At 42.4% G+C, this 20263-nt stretch overlaps 1 protein-coding gene across 1 annotated transcript in view; it reads left to right on the top strand.

Moving 5' to 3' along the window:
- LOC109970418 (kinesin heavy chain-like) overlaps window positions 1–19072 on the top strand; it is a 34815-nt gene extending 15743 nt beyond the window's left edge. Inside the window, exons 13-27 of the mRNA XM_020617959.1 lie at window positions 9–132; window positions 256–324; window positions 418–624; window positions 1110–1256; window positions 1624–1803; window positions 1948–2065; window positions 2256–2332; window positions 3017–3126; window positions 6551–6652; window positions 8025–8085; window positions 8173–8244; window positions 10871–10975; window positions 15011–15227; window positions 16726–16884; window positions 17623–19072. Of these exons, the coding sequence (XP_020473615.1) occupies window positions 9–132; window positions 256–324; window positions 418–624; window positions 1110–1256; window positions 1624–1803; window positions 1948–2065; window positions 2256–2332; window positions 3017–3126; window positions 6551–6652; window positions 8025–8085; window positions 8173–8244; window positions 10871–10975; window positions 15011–15227; window positions 16726–16877 (1741 nt within the window). The 3' untranslated portion in view covers window positions 16878–16884; window positions 17623–19072. The remainder of the gene's footprint in view (window positions 1–8; window positions 133–255; window positions 325–417; window positions 625–1109; window positions 1257–1623; window positions 1804–1947; window positions 2066–2255; window positions 2333–3016; window positions 3127–6550; window positions 6653–8024; window positions 8086–8172; window positions 8245–10870; window positions 10976–15010; window positions 15228–16725; window positions 16885–17622) is intronic.
- The last annotated feature ends 1191 nt before the right edge of the window (window positions 19073–20263 follow it).

Here is a 20263-nt window from a genome sequence, read left to right as displayed (position 1 = left end):
AACAGCAGCAGCGACACAACAGCAGCAATGGACAGCTTGGCCCCCGCCCCCAGCCCTGTCCCTCTGTCTGACGAGGAGAAGGCGCAATACGAGACGCTCATCACTGATTTGTACCAGCAGCTGGACGATAAGGTGAGTCTTGCCTGTACTGTACTGTCATCTGGACAACAAGGTGAGTCGCACCTGAACCAGCTCAGACCTTATGTTTGTGTTAAAAGTTGTGAAAGATTAAAAGCTTTGTGCTTCGTGTTTCAGGACGATGAAATCAACCAGTACAGTCAGACAGTTGAGAAACTCAAACAACAGCTGATTGATCAGGATGAGGTGAGTCTCACCTGAGTGTTACAGCCTCTTCTGTGAACATACAGACTGTCCCACACATTTATCAATCTGTTTATCAACCTTCTACCAACCCAGATGTTGGCATCCAGCCATCAGCATTATGAGCGTCTGCAGGAGGAGCTGTCCCAGATGCAGAGGGACAATGACTTGGCCAAAGAGGAGGTGAAGGAGGTGCTGCAGGCGCTGGAGGAGCTCGCTGTCAACTATGACCACAAGAGCCAGGAGGTGGAGAACAAGAACCGCTTCAACGAACAGCTGAACGAGGAGCTTTCACACAAAACTGTGAGTCCACTTACAGAAAGAAGGGTGAGGTCGGAGTTAAAATGTCTCTGGACAATACAAAGTGAATAAAATCAGGCTAAGTATGGAACTTTGTGGAGCTCCACATTGCAGAAGAACCAGTGAAGAACTAAAGTTATCAACAGAGACTCCGAGCAGTATGATGAACAGAGTGGTGTAAGTATCCTCCTTTCAAGCTCTGTAGTAGGGCTGTACCCGTCCTTTCAAGCTATGTAGTAGGGCTGTCCCCGACTGAGGATTTTGTCAGTCAACTGTCAGTTAGCTGTTCAGTGCAACTATACATATATATATATATATATATATATATATATATACATCTATCTATCTCTCTCTCTACAATTACAATACAATAATACAAATACAATTACAATATGATGCATGTCCATTCATGTATCGGACAGTATAAGTGTTGAAGTGGCCCTGTTTCGTAGAGATCATTTCTTTTTCTTGTTCACCTATGCTTCCAGGTGAGTCTGGAGGCAGTTCAGAGGGAGTTGTCCACTCTGCAGGAGCTCAGCACTCATCATAAGAAGAGGTCAACAGAGATCCTCAGTCTGCTGCTCAGAGACCTCAATGACATTGGCAACGTCCTCGGTACCTCCGACCTCAAAGCTGTGAGACCCAAACTCTTGTGATGTTCACATTTCTCTCATAATCTGCCACTAATACCAACTTTACATGTCACGTGGTGTGGTGACACTGTAGGATGAAAACTGTTTACTGTATACATGGAGACAAGCTGAATTCCTGCAGAATGCCAGTCTTTTAGAAACATAAGAGGAATATAAATCTTTCTTAACATGCACGGTTCATCACTAGATTCACTCCAGGAAGATGACACGTTCAACTTTGGTGAACTGACATATGAACTGAGTTGATCAACAGCAAAGCATCCTGACAGAGTTGAGCTTTGAGGGGACAGAGTCCAAAATGGAGGAACCCATCATAGTCTGTGTTTACTGACTCGGTCTCTACCTTCAGATGAGTGGAGCGATGGAGGAGGAGTTCACCACAGCTCGTCTCTACATCAGTAAGATGAAGTCTGAGGTAAAATCTCTGGTGAACCGCAGTAAACAGCTGGAGGTCAACCTGATGGAGAACACCTGCAGGATGGAGGCCAATGAGAAGGAGCTCAGTAGCTGTCAGCTACTCATCTCACAGGTAAAAAAAAAACATCAGGGCTGGTATTTATTAAGCTTCTCAGAGCAGGAAATCAGATCTAGCTGGGCAGACGTTCTCAATAACACATTGTTGGTCCTACATTTTATGAAAATGTTCTTATTGTCAATGCTGTTGTTTGTGTAGCTCCAGATGAAGCTTGTGTCTCTGACGGATGACCTATACAAGGTGGAGCAGAAAAAAAGGCAGCTGGAGGAAAGTCAGGACGCTCTGATGGAGGAGGTCGCCAAACTCCATGCTCAAGGTCAGACAAAGTTACCATGGTTACAGGAAACACTGCTTTCTGACTGGCTGACTGATGTTAATGTCAAAGACAGTTCAACAAACCAGAGACAGTAACAGAGCCTGTTCTGTCATAAAGTCTTTGTTTAGAACCGTAAAACAGCTGTTAAGTCTTTTTAAATAAACAAATATGTGTATGTGTGTTCGTTTAGGTAAAATGCACGAGGTGACAGTGATGGACAAAGAGAAAGAACACATGAGTAGACTGAAGGATGCTGTAGAGATGAAGGTAGAATCACATTTTGTTACTGAATTTATCAGATCACATCAGAGTACTGGACTCGGACTCAGTTCTCTCTGACAGTTACTCTGCATTTCTCTTATTGTCAGTGAATCCCAAACCAATACTGTGTTAAATCTGATGCTCTTCAGGACTAAAGTTTGTATTGTTTCTAATTTACATCAGTGTAAAGAGGAGAGGAGGGTAGGAGAGGAGAAGAGAGAGGAGAGGAGAGGGGAAGGGAGAAGAGAGGAGAGGAGAGGGGAAGGGAGAAGAGAGGAGGGGAGGGGGAGGAGAGGGGAGGGATGGGAGGAGCTCAGAACATCATGCCCCCCCAGCAGCCTAGGCCTATGTTTTCAGTAGGAGCCAGTGGACCTGGAGGTGAGAGCCACAGACAGGGAGTCCAAGTATTAAGAGCTGGACTAATACATTGTTGGTTTGGGTCTGTACTGCACATGGAACGTAACTGTGGTTATAGAAATATTAAAAAGACCCCAGACTGATCCTTCACTGAAGTTCAGTATCACTTTAATCAGTGAAATAAATCCTGGTCCTTATGATGGAGAGCCTGAATGGCTTAAAATAGTCACCTTTTTGTTGTTTTGTTGTGTGAAACTAAAGAAAAATAAAATAAATTAATAAATAAATGAAAAATAAGCGTGTAAATGAACTATCTGCTGCTGTGTGTTGTAGAGAACTCTGGAGGAACAGATGGAAAACCACAGGGAAGTTCATCAGAAACAGCTGAGTCGCCTCCGAGATGAGATAGAGCAGAAACAGAGAGACTTCGACCAACTCAAACAGTGTGTTATTGATTACTGATTATTTATAAGTGATCACTAACTGAAGATTGATGTCCCTTGATTATAATTTAATCCTGGAAATGTTCACATGATCTTCTAATCATTATTGGGGATATTAGTTTTATTACCTCCACCAAGGGCAGGGGCTACGTTTTAGTTGGCGTTGGTTGGTTGATTGGTTGGTTGGTTGGTTTGGTTTCTAACAGCATAACTCAAAAGAGCTGATTTTGATGAAATTTGTGCGAGGTAGGGTATGGCCCATGGAACGGTTGATTATATTTTGGTGCTGATCCATATCATAATTTGGATTCAGGCATATGTTAAAATATTGACCACTGTGAGGCTGCTTACTGTATGTGAAGTAAGCAGCCTCACAAGCAGCCAAAGTGCACAGCTGAGCTCTCCCAGCACAGATGCACTGGAGAAGGATCTACTGGATGCAGGGACAGCTGATTTTCATCCATAGATTATGAGCTCATATCGCACATAATATACATTGGGCTTTGTAATCTATTACAAGATGGCTGAGATGGGTTTGCTAGGCTGCCAACTCCAAAGGCTTATTTGGCGAAACAGTCACAAAGACTTACCAAACCCTCTGGTGTGTGATGAATTTATTTATTTGGGGGACTGAGGTAGATGAGTTTTTTACATCTGGAAAAACTACAGATGTCCGTGAGACAGTGTTATGGCCCCATGCCATATGTTTTTTTGTTTCCTGTGTTCTCTTGTGGGGGTGTGTGTGGAGATGAGAATGTGATGGGTGAGTTCGGATGAGAGTATGTGTCCGTGCTTGATTGGTTGGATTCAAGGGGGAGGTTACCAACGATTGGTCCATCCAGCACTCCCTAGCCTTCAAATAGGTGAATTCCAGACCGGCTGGGTGGCGGCTTGGCAGCAGACAGTAGTCTATGACAGTTTTATTAGTCTTTTTGGATTTTATTCCTTAGCTCAACATTATGTCAGAGCTGTGTATTTGTAAGCATGTGACATCGTGTAACTAGGCTATTCTGGCGGGCTTAGGCTTCTTTCTTTTTTTTTCTGCCACTGTAGTTTTTCTTTTTTTCTCCTTTTTTATGTGCTTAGGAAGTTAAGGTTAGTAACTGTTCTTTAGGTGTTTTTTTGTCATTTAGGATTCAGGTACTCTGGGGACCATGGATGGAATAAGTCTCTGAACTGTTATGTTAGGCCCCTTTTCCTTTAGATGGGGCATAACAGACGGACTGACATTGACAGAGTTACAGCCTGTGTTCAAGTATTTCATAAACGGCATTAGTAAAGACATACACTCTGCTGTGGTGGTGTTGTTGTTTTTGTGTTACCAGATAACGTTAGGACTAGGGGTGTGACAAGATCTTATGCCACGAGCTCTCACAATATTAAAATGTGACTATATCTTGTCAAGGTAAAAGCTGTCTTGTGATATCAGTAGTCTGGCAAGAATGCAACTCCCTGCTGTGTTTTAATGCATGGGGCTGCATTGGTCGGGGGTGAGAGGGTGCAGGGGGAGTGTTGTAGGCGTGTAAGATACAGCCATGTTATGATGAGTCAACGTGAGTGGCTTCATTCACATGTCCAGCCTGTGTGTTTGGGTTAGCCATGCTGCTAATGTAGCCTACTCTACCATGCACCAATTCTACAGCCAGTGTGTCAGCAGTGATGGATAAAAAACGCCATCCAACATCCGGTACTAACGAAAATGCATGGCGTGTCGTTATGGTGCATTAACTGTGGCCCAAATTCAACAGTGAATAGCAGTGAATGCTCATGCTAACAAGGTAAACACAAGAGTCTTCCACCTGTGGGCGTCCACGTCCCTGATCATCTCCTGTAGGTGATTGGTCATCTTAGTGCCTTTGCCAGATGATGCCACCATCCAGTGCAGTGATGGTGAAAAAAGCATCAAAGGTCACACACAGCTTCAGTTAGAAGTTAGAAGCTTGTGTTGTTTTTGCACTGTCTCTCCCTGCCGTTCTATCACGTCATAGTGATCACCATTATTTCATGCACCTGCTGTTTGTTACTCCCTGGTCCTGTTCTCTCCACACAGTTTTGCCATATCGCATTAATCACTGTTATTTCATGCACCTGCAACTCATTCCTGGTCCCGTTCTACACATATACGCCCTCTTCTCCGCTTAGTCGCTGCTGGCTCATTGACTGTTGGACTGACAGTTTGACTGTCAATTTGATGTTCTGTCTGACTGACCTGACTTATCCTGATACTATCACTACCACCACACACTCCAGATTTTGTTTCTGTCCCGCTGTCAAGAGACTCCGTGCATGTTCTGCTACGATGGGATTCATGTTTGCCTAGCTATGAACCATGAAGTGAATAACGCTCCCCAGTCTTGTGTTTTTCCTGTTCACCAGTTGCAAGGCCAGCGCCCTGATGCAGTGCACTTACCTGAGTACCAGGTTGTCTGTAACGCTGTATGTAGTTCTGCCTGCATATCTCTCCGTTTCTGAGATTGCAACCACACTATCCACTTATCTGACTGCCCGTAACCTTGTGCATTAAACCTGACTACCAGTAACACTGTGTACTATTCTGACTGCCAACTACACATGCTCTTACCTGACCGTCAGAACTCTGTGCGCCAATAATGCTATTCATTACTCTGGTTGCCAACTACATCGTGCACTATCCTGACTGACGGCAATGCCAAGTACTGATGTGACAGCTCCTGGTTCCTGCTGTCTCACCCGGCTACTCACCTGCACAGCCTGGTCCTCCTGTTACCTACCATCTCTTGTCAACTTACCTGCACGTCCCAATCCTCTGATCCTCCTGTTACCTGCTGCATGCTTGGGTCCTACACACACGCGCACCCACATAACAGGTTTATCAAACAGTTATTGAACAAGCAGAACACAGACTTGCAGAAATGTGACATCTTCGCTGCTCTGCCAACATCCACTCAATGAAGTCCACATTTGAATCCTAAACCGAGTCAATGTCTGTCCTGTCTGTTGTTTTCCTGAATAACATTCAAAGTAATAATGATATCAGCATCATTCTAAATGCCAGCAGCAGGTTTTCATGGTCACGCAGTCATATTATGGGGGACAGACTGTCACAGGAATGTTGCTTTTATGGCATCATGGCAAAACTGAGTTGCCCCTTGGTGGAGGTCTGCGCTCTCCGAGTTCTGTCACAATGTGATGACTTTAACTTGGCATCTGATTTTGATAAGCTTTTTGTAAAGAATATGACTTTTAGTCAAATTTTGCTTTGTTTTTTTGTTTGCTTTATTTAACAAAAGTAAAAATATTGTAGTTTATTTTTTCTGTGAATCTTTGGCCTCATTAATTATGCACTTTTAGTTTTTTCTAAGCATTTTTAGGCTGCCGCTGAACTGCAACATGGTGATGGAGTATAAATAAGTGTACTGTGTGATTGAATATTGTGTCGTTATAGTGTGAATCAGGCCCTGCAGCTGGAGAACAGGAAGCTGCAGTCAGACTTTGACAAACTGAGAGCTGAGGATCACAACAAAGAGCAGAAACTTCAGAAAGTCCTGTAAGTTTGTCCCTCTGTACTGTAGACTCATCAAGCATCTCTACTGCTTTTGCACAAACATCCTGATTTTACATTTAAGAAGCTCTCATTGTTTCTATCCACCAGTTTTGATTCACATTTTAATCTACACATAATCTAACCTGATTCAAAAGCTAATTAAAAAGGTGTAACATGTGTTTACTGGTATCTTGTTGGTAAAAATTGATGTGGTTAAAAAGTTAAACAGATTTAGTGAATAGATGGCAGTGTACATGAAGTATCTGATTAAAGATGCGTTTCCATCACAGCTGTGGTGTCTCAGACCTGGTGTGTCCACAGCAGTGTAAACAGACCAGACCAGCATACAACAGCATAACAGGGCACAATCTTTACAGAGAATCAGTTGAGTGTGCACTGTACTTACAGTGGCCAGAGGAATCCCTGTTATCTAAACCCTGTACTTATATTTTGTACCTAATATGGCAACTTTAAATGCATATGACATCTTAAAGAATCTAGACTTTGTGGCCCCTTTAGTGCACTACAATCCGAGTTGATTTAGATTCTAGAACAAGTCAAGAAGTCATGTTCAAAATCAGTCTTAATCTTTTGGAAGCCAAACTAGGAGCATGTCTGTGGTGATGTAAAACCCGAGTCTATCCAAAACCCTGTACTAACTAGAGACTCAACCATAGACGTAGCCTTTATTAAGATGATGCAATCATGAACCCATGTAAGGTAAGCTTAAAAATGAGAATTAAAATAAGTTGAAGATTAAAACTAAACTAACAAAGGAACATGTCATAACCAAGCAGTTTGTGGGGAGACTGCAATTTTACCGTTGCACAAATAACCTTTTGTTGTTTTTGTGTGCATGGGGCTCACATTTCAGTTAAATATGTGCATGTGCAGCAGTTTAGGTGCTCAGCGGTGTTCACACCGGAGCTTGACAAGCACGGATGTGAAGCAGCAAATCGAAAGAGATCAGAGCTGACTGAAACATCAGAGCTGAGCATTAAGGCCTGGGATGTAGATACAGCCTTAAAATGTCAGTAGTCTTTTCCAGTGGAGCTGGAAACGTCAGATACGTGTGGAATGATGAGGAGGCTGTAACTGACCTCACATTAACACATAAAACTAACAGAAATGTTAGATTTCCATCGTTTGAGTTTTGACCGGAACTCTGTTAAGCACCTCCTCTTCTTCTGTGCTGATTTAATGGCACTGACTGGACAATCAGCTCCACCTGCTGTTTCTCCTCATCACCCAGTCAGCTCAGACTCACACAGCAGGAGGAGGTGTCTAAACTCGACAGTTTAGTCACTGCAGATTCTTCAGTTTTTCTTCATTGGTCAGGTTGTTTTCTTAGACTCGGTCTGTTTGTGTGATTCAGGTTCCTGAATGAGAAGAGAGAACAAGCCAAAGAGGACCTAAAGGGTCTGGAGGAGACTGTGGTACGTACATTGTCCTTATCTTAATCTTATCTTTTTGTGCAGCGGTGACATATCAGATCAGCTGAGTTGTCATGTTTCATTCAACAGGCCAAAGAGCTGCAGATGCTGAACAAGCTGCGTAAAGTCTTCATCCAGGACATTGGCACTCGAATCAAGAATGTAAGAACATCAGTAGTTGGTTTGACTGATCAGTTGAGATCTGATTAATTCTTTATCATCTGTAGCTCAAGTTTGAATTTCTTACCTTGGACTTCAGTGCCTGAATTTAGCATATTAATAGTAGTATAATTTAGTAGTAATAGTATTAATTTAGGCCATTTTAAAATTTTTTAAGCTTTGGTTACGACTTTAAGACTGGGGCTTTTGGAAAGAAGCTGTTTCTGAGTCTGTCTGTGGTCCCTCTAGGATAGTCACCTTTATTCGGCCAAGTATGTTACACACAAGGAATTTGTTTCCGGTACCGAACCGAGGCAGCCATCTGCGGTGCCAACTCACACTGATGGCTCTAACCATCAGGGGCAACGGGTGGGGGGGCGTGTCAGTGTCTTGCCCAAGGACACTTCGACATGTGGACTGCAGGCACCGAGATTCAAATCTTCGACCTTCCGGTTGGGAGTTGACTGCTCTATCCACTGAACCACAGTCGCCGTCTACCTTCTGGCATTAAGTACTCTGGGTGCTCCGGCCTTCTCCCACTGTCCAAAGACATGCAGTTTAGGCTGACTGGCGACTCTAAACTGCCCGTAGGAGTGGGTGTGGCTGTCTGTCTCTAAGTGTCAGCCCTGTGATAGACTTGTGGGCTTGTGTTTGCATCTGTTTGCGCAGAGTGGGAGAAGAGCTGTTGTTTATTCATCATAAACCTGTGTGTGCAGAAAGCCATTTGTGTTCAAATGTCCCTTTGTCAAGTATCTTGCCTGCTGTTGCTGTTTAGCATTTTGCCATGATCATTGCTGAATTCAGTGACATAAGTCAGCAACTAGCTGCAACTGCTTTATTCCTGTTACTTTCACCTTATAAACTGAGTCAACTCACATCAGGGCTGGTACTATAAGCTCACGTCATCTTAATCAAAAGCTTTCAGTTGTTATGGAGTCACCGCTGCCATGCCACTATATTGTCCAGACGCACTCTGAAAGCTGATGGAGTCTGCTGTTGTTAGTAAAGTTGAACCATCTGTGTGAAAAGCTACTGAGGATCAGTACCGCTACCACGGCGTGATTTACGCTGTATGGTGTGAGAGCCATGATGATATTCATTACTTTTATTGAACCCCTAATAGTTTGCCTTGAGGATGTCAAAGCTTGGATGGCCTCAGGTTGTTTGCACTTTGATAAGGATAAAACAGAATATTTGGTTTCTAGGCTTGGTTACTGTGATTTTCCCCACGTTGAACCATATGTTAAAATCTGGGAGTTATCTGGAGATGCACCAATCGATTCACTGGAGATTGCAGTTGGCCGGTTTGTAGCTTGACCTGACTTGACCGCTGACCAGCCAGTCACTCTGAGATATCCGATTCTGTGCCGGTCCTATTTCCACGCATGGCGGTTCACATCCCACACACACAGTGGCGTAGTGTGTGCAGCACATGGCATCTCACATGCACCTTGTGCTTGTGTCCGTACACATTTTCACTTGGCTTTGGAGTGGCTTGGTACACAGAGGAGCCTACAAAAACACAGTGGAGAAAGGAAAATTTTAGTCTAAAAATGGCACACAGTAAACGGAGTACTGGCTACACATGAAATGCAGGTGTATATGTGCAGTATATCCAACAGACAGTAGAACACCAAATAAAAACAACACACTTTAAAGCAAACTGCATGTTCAGTAGGACTGATGTACAGTAACAGACATTCTTCTGTTCCTATTACCTGTTGAACCTGTTTATATTTGGAGAAGTACAAATATTGCACTTCATTTTTAGTTGGTTTGTTTAAAAAGGTTTGTGTTGTATCCTAGAGCACTTTTTTACTTTGAGATTTGTTTGAGTGAGAGTGAATAAGGAAAATATAAAACATTAATTACAGTGTTTTATTTCTATTTTAAGTTTTCATTTTAAAAAGTTACAAAAATGATTGTGTAGACTGTCAGCTGCCATTCTTAGAAATTAAAACACAATTGGCCAAAATCAGAATTGGCAAGTCAGACTCTTAACAAAAAAAAAAGAAAGTTAGAATTGGCCAACAAAATCGCATCGGTGCATCACTAGAATTATCATGGCATTTTTATCCTGAGATTACTTTGAAAAGGCCCCCCATGCTTTCATTTCAAGCAGGTTTTTGTATGCTTGAAGCTTGTCCAAAATGGTGGAGCTCTGCTTTTAACAGAAACGGGATCATATTACACCTACATTGGCCTCTCTCCTCCGGCTCCATGTGTTTTATGGTGCTATTTAAAATCCTATTAATGACATTTAAAACAATAAATGGGTTAGTCCCTCAGTATTTAACTGATCTTTTAATAGCTTATACTCCCGCAAGGTCTCTTCAGCTGGCTGACCAAATGGTCCCCAAGATAAAGCTGAAAAATAGGGGTGATCATGCTTCTTCGTCAGCAGCGCCCAGGGCTGAAATCAGCTTCATCTACATGCTAGGATGGCTTCATAACTAACTGCTTTGGAGTAGTTTGAGAGTTTTTAGTCTGCATTAGTGTAACTTGTCTGCTACTTTTTATCCCTCTTATTTTTATGGTGGTATTTGTTGTATTGTACAACTTTGTGTTGTTTCATAATCTTATTTATTAATAATTTTGACCTGATTTAATTTGATTCTTCATTAAACAGATTTCAGAGAACGACAGTGACGAGGCTGGCGGCAGCCTGGCTCAGAGACATAGAATTGTCTTCTTAGAAAGTAACCTGGAGCAGCTCAGCAAAGTCCACAGACAGGTCAGTGAATCAACCACAGGGGACATCCACACCTCTTCACTAAGCCCTGCCCACTTCAGTTACCATTGCTAACCTGTTAATGACCAGGCTCCGTCGTATCTTAAATCAGAATCAGAATCAGCTTTATTGGCCGGGTGTGCTGGACACAAGGAATTTGATTCTGGTACAGCGGCTCTCAATGTGTACGTACATATCCCCATGCAAGGCAACAATAAAGGCCAAGTAGTATAACAAAATAAACAGTATAAACAAGCAATAAACAATGCAGTCAGACAAAGGAATGTTCAGTGGGAGACGAGATAAAAATTGAATAGAAATGGAGTACTTAAAAATAAAACTAGAGATCTGTATGAATTTGTATAATCTGTACAATGTATATTTACAGGTACTGCACTGAGGGTTATTGTCCAGTTATATTGTCATGGGTTAAGTGTGTCGGAGTGACGGCTCAGGGGAAGAAACTGTCCTTGTACCTGGTTGTCTTGGCGCACAATGACCTGTAATGCTGTCCAGAGGGGAGGAGTTCAAACAGATTGTGTCCAGGGTGTGAGGGGTCTGCAGAGATGTTCTCCACCCTCCTTTTGACCCGTGAGGTGTACAGGTCCTCCATGGAGGGCAGGCTCACACCAATGATCTTTTCTGCAGTCCTGACTGTCCGCTGGAGTCTGTACTTGTCCTGTTTGGTTGCTGAGCCAAACCAGACAGTGATGGAGGTGCAGAGAACAGATGATCCCTTTATAGAACTGTATCAGTAGCTCCTGGGACAGGTCGAACTTCCTGGGCTGGCACAGGAAGTACATCCTCAGCTGCGCCTTCTTTATGATGGCGCTGATGTTGGATGTCCACTTCAAGTCCTGGGAGATGGTGGAGCCCAGGACTTTGTAGGACTTTACTGCTGATACAGTGCTGCCAAGTATGGTGAGGGGGGAAAGGTAGGGGTGCTCTTCCTGAAGTCCACTGTCATCTCCACTGTTTTGAGCGTGATCAGCTCTAGGTTGTTGTGACTACACCATAGGACCAGCTGCTCAACCTCCCGTCTGTAGGCTGACTCGTCGCCATCTCGGATGAGACCAATGACCGTTGTATCATCTGCAAACTTTAGGAGCTTGACAGAGGGGTCCTTCGAGATGCAGTCATTTGTGTAGAGTGAAAACAGCAGAGGGGAGAGCACACATCCGTGGGTGGCACTTGTGCTTATTGTCGGGGTGCTGGATGTGGTTTTCCCCAGCCTCACCTGCTGCTCCCTGTTTGTGAGAAAGCTAGTAATCCACTGACAGGTGGGGGCACAGTGAGCTGGGTCAGTTTGGAGTGGAGGATGTCTGGGATGATGGTGTTGAATGCTGAGCTGAAGTCCACAAAGGGGGCCCGTGCATAGGTCCCTGGGGAGTCGAGGTGTTGCAGGATGTAATGCCGTGCTATGTTGACTGCATTGTCCACAGACCTGTTTGCCCGGTAGGCAAACTGCAGAGGGTCCAGCAGGGTGTCCACAATGTCCTTCAGGTGGGTAAACACCAGTCTTTCAAAGGACTTCATAACTACAGATGTCAGGGCAACAGGTCTGTAGTTGTTCAGTCCACTGATGGCGCTTTTGAGAGTAGCTCTTTTTTGCTGCTCTGATCTCTCTTGTCAGTGTGTTTCTGGCCTGGCTGTACAGAGTTCTGCCTCCACTTCCGTAAACCTCCTCTTTGGCATGACAAAGCTGCTTGAGTTTTACTGTGAACCAGGGCTCTTTGTTGTTGTATGTGCAGAATGTCTTGTTGGGCACACACACATCCTCACAAAAGCTGATGTCACAGTGTCAGTGAGTTCATCCAGGTATGTTGCTGCAGCCTCAAATACACTCCAGTCTGTGCATTCAAAGCAGCCCTGTAGCTTTGACTTAGCCTCCTCGACATTTCTAATACAACAAGTATCTAACCAATTTCTATCTGACTAAAAAATGCCTAACAATACAGTGATCAGAGCATCCGAGGGCTGTGCGGGGGACAGAGCGATAGGCATCTTTTATTGCTGTGTAGCAGTGGTCCAGTGTGATTTTGTCCCTGGTGAGACAGGTGACGTGCTGCCTGTATTTGGGCAGTTCTTGGGTGAGATTTGCTCTGGTAAAGTCCCCTAGCACAATGAGTGGGGAGTCAGGACGTTCCAGTTCTACACTAGTTATAAGTTCAGCCAAGAGCTGTAGTGCGCTGGTGTGGGTGTTCAGTTTTAAATAGACAGCAACCAGGATGAAGCTTTAAAATTTTCAGGGAGAATAGAAGGGTTTGCAATTGATAAAAATCGTCTCTAAGTCTGTGTTACATGCCCTCTCTAGCACCGTGACATCTGTGCACCAATGTTCATTTATGTAGAGACAGATTCCACCTCCCCTCATCTTCCTGGACAGCTCCATTATGTGATCCACTCTGTACACCGGGAAGCCCAGTACTTGTATCATGCTGTCCTCTACGGAGTCGCTGAGCCAAGTCTCTGTGAAGCATAAGGCAGCAGAGCGTGCAAAGTCAAGGTTAGTCCTGTTCACAAGAAGGATTTCATCCATCTTGTTGACTAGGCAGCAGAGATTTGCTAGGTGGATAGACGGGAGTGGAGTCTGTGTTCCTCTCTGGCGAAGCCTGAATAAAGCGCCCGCACACTTGCCATGCCGGCGTTTCTTCCGGGTCCCATATATGGCAGCTGTGCCTCTGATCAGAATGTCCACACAGCATTCTTCATTCACAAAAATCGGAGAAAGGTAGTTCAGTGTGAGTTGTCCAATATTTAATAGTTCTTCCCTGGTAAAAGTAATCTGGGATGGGTTGCAAGAGACAAAGACAACAAAGATGAAATAACAAACACAAGAAAGCTCGTGTAACCAAGGCTGCCTTCGTTGTCGGCGCCATCTTAACCATCATTTATCCCTATTAAAGACCTCGTAGAGCCTTATCATCCCAACAGAGTACTTGGCTCTCAGAGTGCAGGTCTGCTTGTGCTTCCTAGAGTCCACAGAATGGGAGATAGAGCCTTTCGCTATCAAGCTCCCTCTCCTGTGGAACCAGCTCCACGTCTCAGTTCGGGAGGCAGACACCCTCACTACCTTTAAGATGGGGGGGGAAGGAGACAACTCATATCCACTGTTAACTGCTTTATAATTTCATATATTATTTATACTATTTGCCATGTTTTCTACTTGGTAATAATCTCTTATGCGTATTTATTATATTTATTATTTTTAGAGAGCTGGTTCAGTGCAACTATGGATATTTTTTGGTGCACGTGACTTTTCTTTCTTGACTACATCCTTTCTTTCCCATCTGCACTGTTTATTGTGCTTTTCCAGTAACAGTGATCATTGCAAATTTTGTGAATTAAAGGAATAGTTTGGGGATTTTTCAAGTTGGTGTTAAAACAATATTGATGTTTCCCTGTGTGTGAGATTAGGTCTCGGTCATTGTCACCTCTCCTGCTCTCAAAACACTGACCCTGAACATTTCCACACAGAACGTCACTATGCTGCAAAAAATGAGGGACAAACTACACAACTCTCATTCTGTAAAAACATGCACTTCAAGGTTTGTCTGAGGCTCAAATGCAGCTTCAGCTGACCCAGTAAGCTAATTCGAGTCAGTATATTTCAAAGTTACAGCCTATTTAGGTCTACGTTTCCTCTTTTGTTTCCCTGAACAGTGCCTTAATGAGCCGTGGTGGAGGGATATGTTCTAGTAGTCACATGCAAGTTTTAGCTGGTGTTTCCTACTGGAGTTTTGCTCAGAGACCTTAAAACTCACCAATATCTCTTCTCATGTACACAGGGATACATCAATATTGTCTTAACACCGACTTGAAAAATTCCAAACTATTGCTTTAATTATAGCAGAGTACATAATCATCCTCTACTAACATTTGAAAATCTAAAATCTCACAAACAGTTGCTGAAACAGCTCAAACCGTGGCTCCAGCCTGGTGTTTAATAAACCCACTACATTTGTCTGAGGAAAAATGGGTGGTATCTGAACATTTGACAGAAAAGCTTCAGGGAATTTGACCCTCTGCATTTTCTAGCTGGTGCGGGACAATTCAGACCTTCGCTGTGAGCTGCCCAAGCTGGAGAAGCGTCTGCGGGCCACAGCAGAGCGAGTGAAAGCTCTTGAAACTGCCCTGAGAGACGCCAGGGAGTCGGCCGTGAGAGACCGCAAACGCTACCAGCAAGAAGTGGATCGCATCAAAGAAGCGGTCACCTCCAAGAATGTCTCCAGGAGAGGGCACTCTGCTCAGATTGGTGAGTCTGTTAGCTAACGGCTTTGTGCCTCGTGGCACATAAAGGCTTCCACAGAGTGTCTCCATTCCTCATTCTATGATTTCCAACCCTGCTGTTTTCTTTCTTCAGGAGGTTGTTGGTTCTTCCTCTTCTTGTTATTTCCTTCTGAAGACCAGGCCATTGCTATGTTACAGCCATTGCTCTGGTCCTACCTTAATATATGACCGATCTACTGATATAGTCTTTCCATGTAATTTCTTTATAGACATTTGTTATGAAACACTTCAGCTGCTTTGTTATCTCCTTTGTTCAACTTTCATGTCTCACACCCAACACTGGTGCTACCAGTGTTTTATCGAGCCCCAGTTTTGTTCTTCTTGAGATATTTTTGTAGTTCTGGATCCTCTTTAATTTCATGTATATGCCCCTGGCTTTTGAGACTCTGTCCTCCAGGTTTTTTGTGAGTCCATATATTGTCTTCACATGGTGTCTTCCTGCAGCTTCTTCTGCTTTGCTTGTGACTTTCTCTGTTAATTTCCTTCTGTTGTTTATACTTTACCTCTGTCTTTTTCTGAATGCGTTTTAACTTTTTCAGAGCATGTGCCTAAGTTTGTATTTATTTCTTCTGCTTGGTCTACAAAGCTCCATGACTTTTCACTGGTCCATGGTTTTTGCTCCTCTTTCATGGTCTGACTGCTTCCACAACCTCAGTATCTGCCTTTCCATCTGGAAGTCATATTCTGCCTCATCATTTTCTCCTTCTGATTCTTTTTCATATTCAGGCACCTGGTACTTAATCTCAGGGCAATTCTAAACATCCTCAAAACATCTTAATTTGTCAGCCTGGTCACATCACATTTTATTGCTTTTCTTTCCCTTTGGCTCTTTTCTCTGTCTCAGCTTGATCATTGTGATACTGATTTTCGATGTCTGCAGACCTGCGTGCTTTACTGTCTTTTACCAAATTCCTGAATTGTTAACTAATTAGCACGAGCTATTTGACTTTTGGTCGTTCCACCCAGAGATACCCATGTTGCTTTGTGTGACTAGCTTGTTCACGTAACACATTTTGCACAGCCTGGCTCCATTGTAATTCTGCTGTTCCATTCCACAACAAACTCAGCTTACTGATGAGTCAAATGCTCTTACAAGCACAAGGTTTGTCCTGAGAGGGGAGCTACAGAAGAGGTTATTAAAATGTACAGGGTTCATCCTGTGAGGAGCCAGAATTAACATTTAATCAGATCAGTAACTGTAAGAACTGTCAAGAACATGTGTAATGAGCCCCTGACTAAGACTAAGCATGTAGAGGGTGTACTCAGGCTGGTGGTGGAGGAACTGGCACAGCATTCTTAAAATCTAAAGGGTTTATCCTCTGAAGAGCAGCAACAGGGTCAAGACCTTACAGGCCAGGTCAGATGAGTAGCATTGATCCTCTAAGCAGCAACAGGAGTGTCACACTGAATCTGGTTGGTGGAGAAGACAACAGCTGACTCACCTGTCACCTGTCTCTGTGTAGCCAAGCCGATCAGAGCCGGACATCAGCACCATCAGCGTCCGTCCTCCTCTCCATCCATCAGACCAACCGTCCGAGGAGGGGGGGTGGTGTTCAGCCCTCGTCACTACTCCCCCCAACCACAACAACAGCCTCATCAGAACCACAGCAAGTAGGCTCCTGGTGAGTCACATCTTCAGTAACAGGGATGCGACAATATGACTTTTTTTTTTCTCGATACGATTCGATGCACGATATGGTGTGTACAGTTCTATTCAATCATAATACAATTAAAATCCAATAACAACAATGTATATCTAGCTGCAAAATAAGACAGAATGCCCTTTGTTGTCATTGTACCAGTACAGAGATATTATAAAAGATACAACTGTGCACGGTGCAAGTTAAAGTGCAAACACAGCACACCATCAAAAAAAAAGAAATATGTGTACTTTAACCCTTTATTCCTTTTTCCCTCCCTTATCTAGTGCTGGTTTGATTATGTAAAGAGCAACAAGATATATTGACTTGAGTTCTGTTAGGCTCTTATTTGCAAAAATATGAAGTTGCTGGTGTACGGAGAACATACGATATATATCACTAGACAAAACAGTGCACATTGCGATGTTTCTGTACCACGGCGTATTGAATTTTGGTACACATGTTGTCCCATCCCTACTCAAACTAGAGCTGGTCAGTGCAAGCCAAAGAATCAGACATGGATTTGATTTTATCAGAATCTCAAGTCCCAACTGTATTTATACATACACAATAAAAATGAAGATGAACAAACTCTTAAAAGTTCGAGCTCATGGTGTCACATGTGTTAATTTCGTTCTGCTGACTTCCTGAATGAACAGTTTGGTGGTCAGTCTTGTTGAGTCAGTATAAATAAAGTTTTATCACTTCCTGTCTACACAGGCAGCAGATAACTCTGGATTGGTTTCTCTTTCTGTGGACCTTGGATTTCTGGACTCTTCTGTTATCACCGCTCTACCTTTACTCTCACCAGACGTCTTGTTTTTCACTTTGCATCTCAACAACCAAGAAGTGCTTTCTTTCCTCCTCTGATTGTTTTTTCTTTTTCTGAGAGAAAACCAATCAGTTCTGGTGCTCCACATTGTTTGTTTGGGTTGAATACTGATTTAAATGAGATGCAGGTTTCTTTGGGTTATTAACACGAGCAGTCCAATAACGGCCTTTTATGCCGGACTAATGTATGATCCATGTGTTGATATCAAAAACTTCGTTCATATCAAAAATTAATCTAAAGCTAAGAATGATAAAAGTAAAATTACTGCAGGGAAATCAAAATGATGAGATACTTACATTTAGTTAAAACCTTTGGATTTGGTAACTCACACTTGTGCTCAGTTCAGTGCATTATTTTATGCACAAATGTTAAAAGTTGTTCTGTGTTATGTTGCATCTTGTACTGTGTAAATGTTGACATCTGTTTTTCAGTCCAATGTCTTTAACACATAATGTTTGCTGTAATGTGGAAAATAAAAACAAAGTTAGTAATGATAAAATATAACTATAATTATAAACTCAATATTTATGTGGAGTAACACCCAGTGAAGTTTAAGAGTAAAAGAAAGATTAGAATTTTTACTAATATATGGTAATACTTTTACAAGAAAACTGTTAATGTTACACTAAAAGTTAAATGGCAACTATTAGAAATTGTAATTTTGCAAGAAACAAATTTGGTCAAAGCATTTTCATAACTTGAAGTAACCAACAATTTCATGTTCAAGTTAATGCAACTTTATTCTTATAACAAAATATATTGAAACCTTCTTCTAAAACTATTACAATGTGGTAATATTACAAATATTCTATTTCCTTTAAACAATTGTACCTGGACATATTATTTTCCTTACAAAATTACAGATTTATCTGGAAGTACAACTTTGCTACATATAATAATAATAATAATGTTTATTATTGTACTTTGTCTTTCCTGCTGCAGTGGCCCTTCATTGTAATAAGTCAAGTGACTTGAGAAACATTGTTTTATGAAAGTTTTTTTTGTTGTTGTTACACTCACAAGTATTTACATTATTTCTAATGTTTTGTTTTTCCTGGAGTGAATGTTATCATATTGATAGTGTTTTTTTTTAGATTTTGTATTTCATATGGAGCCGTTTTTATAAATTTTATCTAAACTTTTATTGACTTTGCTGTAACAGTATTCATCAGCTGTTCACAGCTGACAAATATTTGTGTGTACAATTTTACAGTGTAAGCCATTTTTCAGATGCCATGTTTCTGTAACTTGTGAACATCATGTCTGAGAAGCACAGTCTTTAAGACCAGCGATGTTTGTTTGTGTGGGCTAAATGTATTATTAAACTGTGACGTGGTGGTTGTGTGTCAATAAGTGTGTTGACTGAACCGAAAACGATGGTTGTGGACAGAATTATCTTAAAAAGGTGACATAATCTAGCTCACTCCTAATTGCAAACAACACAAACACATTCCCTGTTGGTCTTTTGTATTGACCAACCACAAGCTCCCCAGAAGCAACAGCTAATATTTTAAGGTTTACTTGCGCAGTTAAGGTTGCAGTTCACTTTGAACAGAGGTATTGTTTGTGCCCTGAAGAAGCATCAAATAGCCTACAATTGGCATAGCTGGTTTCTGTTTCCTGTGTGGGGCTCTTATTTGTTATCACTTCCTGTCTAGCACTACCTCACCAGCTGCAGCTTCATGCACTGCATCAGCCACCTGATTTCTTTCATTGGTGCCTCCTTATCTGAAGCCTACTCAAGCTACTCTGTTTTTTGTCTCCTCAGTGCCTGATTTAAGTTGTGTGCAGTTCATTACAGCCTCTCTGTGGCCTGCTTCTGTGTTACCGGTTTAGCACTGTTTTGGATTGTCTTGACAAAATAAAAAGATTCTGACATATCAAATGTTATGGGATGGTATCAGACATGTTGGAGGATATAATAGCAAATTTAAATGCTTAAGTTTGTCTCACTGCACGCTTAACAGCTTGCTGCTAATAACCTGGTCTCCTGGTTTATCTGTTATTTTGACATTTTGGTACAACTGAGGAAATTAAGAGACAGCAGCATGCTGTCACACTATGAAGAGAAAGAGTCAGGGACTGTAGTGATGATGCTGTCGAATTTGTCTAAAAAATTCTCTCTAACTTGTCCTCATGACCACAGTTTTCACTCCTTTTACATACATTTTTCACTGAATTGTAGACACATCTGTGCTCTTCCTGACAGTAGAACTGTGGAAGCAAATGGATTCACAGAAGATGCACAGTGAGCTGCAGAGTGACACGAGTGCCAACCAACTCCTATGTAAACAGTATTAGGCAGGTGGTCATGATGTTATGGCTGATTGATGTATTAGCCACCAGTCATAAGCAACAGCTAATTCTACAAAAAAGAAACTACTTACACTTAGTGCTCTGAGATGTCTGCCTACCACTTATGCTGGTGAACAACAGACCAGATCAGAGTTGAGGTGTAAACGAGGCTCAGACTATTCAGTTTTCACTCTGGCGTCTCACCCTGTGATTTCACCAACATATGTGGGGGGA

Source organism: Monopterus albus, unplaced genomic scaffold (genome assembly GCF_001952655.1).
Source record: "Monopterus albus unplaced genomic scaffold, M_albus_1.0 scaffold198.1, whole genome shotgun sequence".
Classification (NCBI taxonomy): domain Eukaryota; kingdom Metazoa; phylum Chordata; class Actinopteri; order Synbranchiformes; family Synbranchidae; genus Monopterus; species Monopterus albus.
Note: the sequence above shows the minus strand (reverse complement) of the source record. Positions and strands in the feature narration are given on the sequence as shown.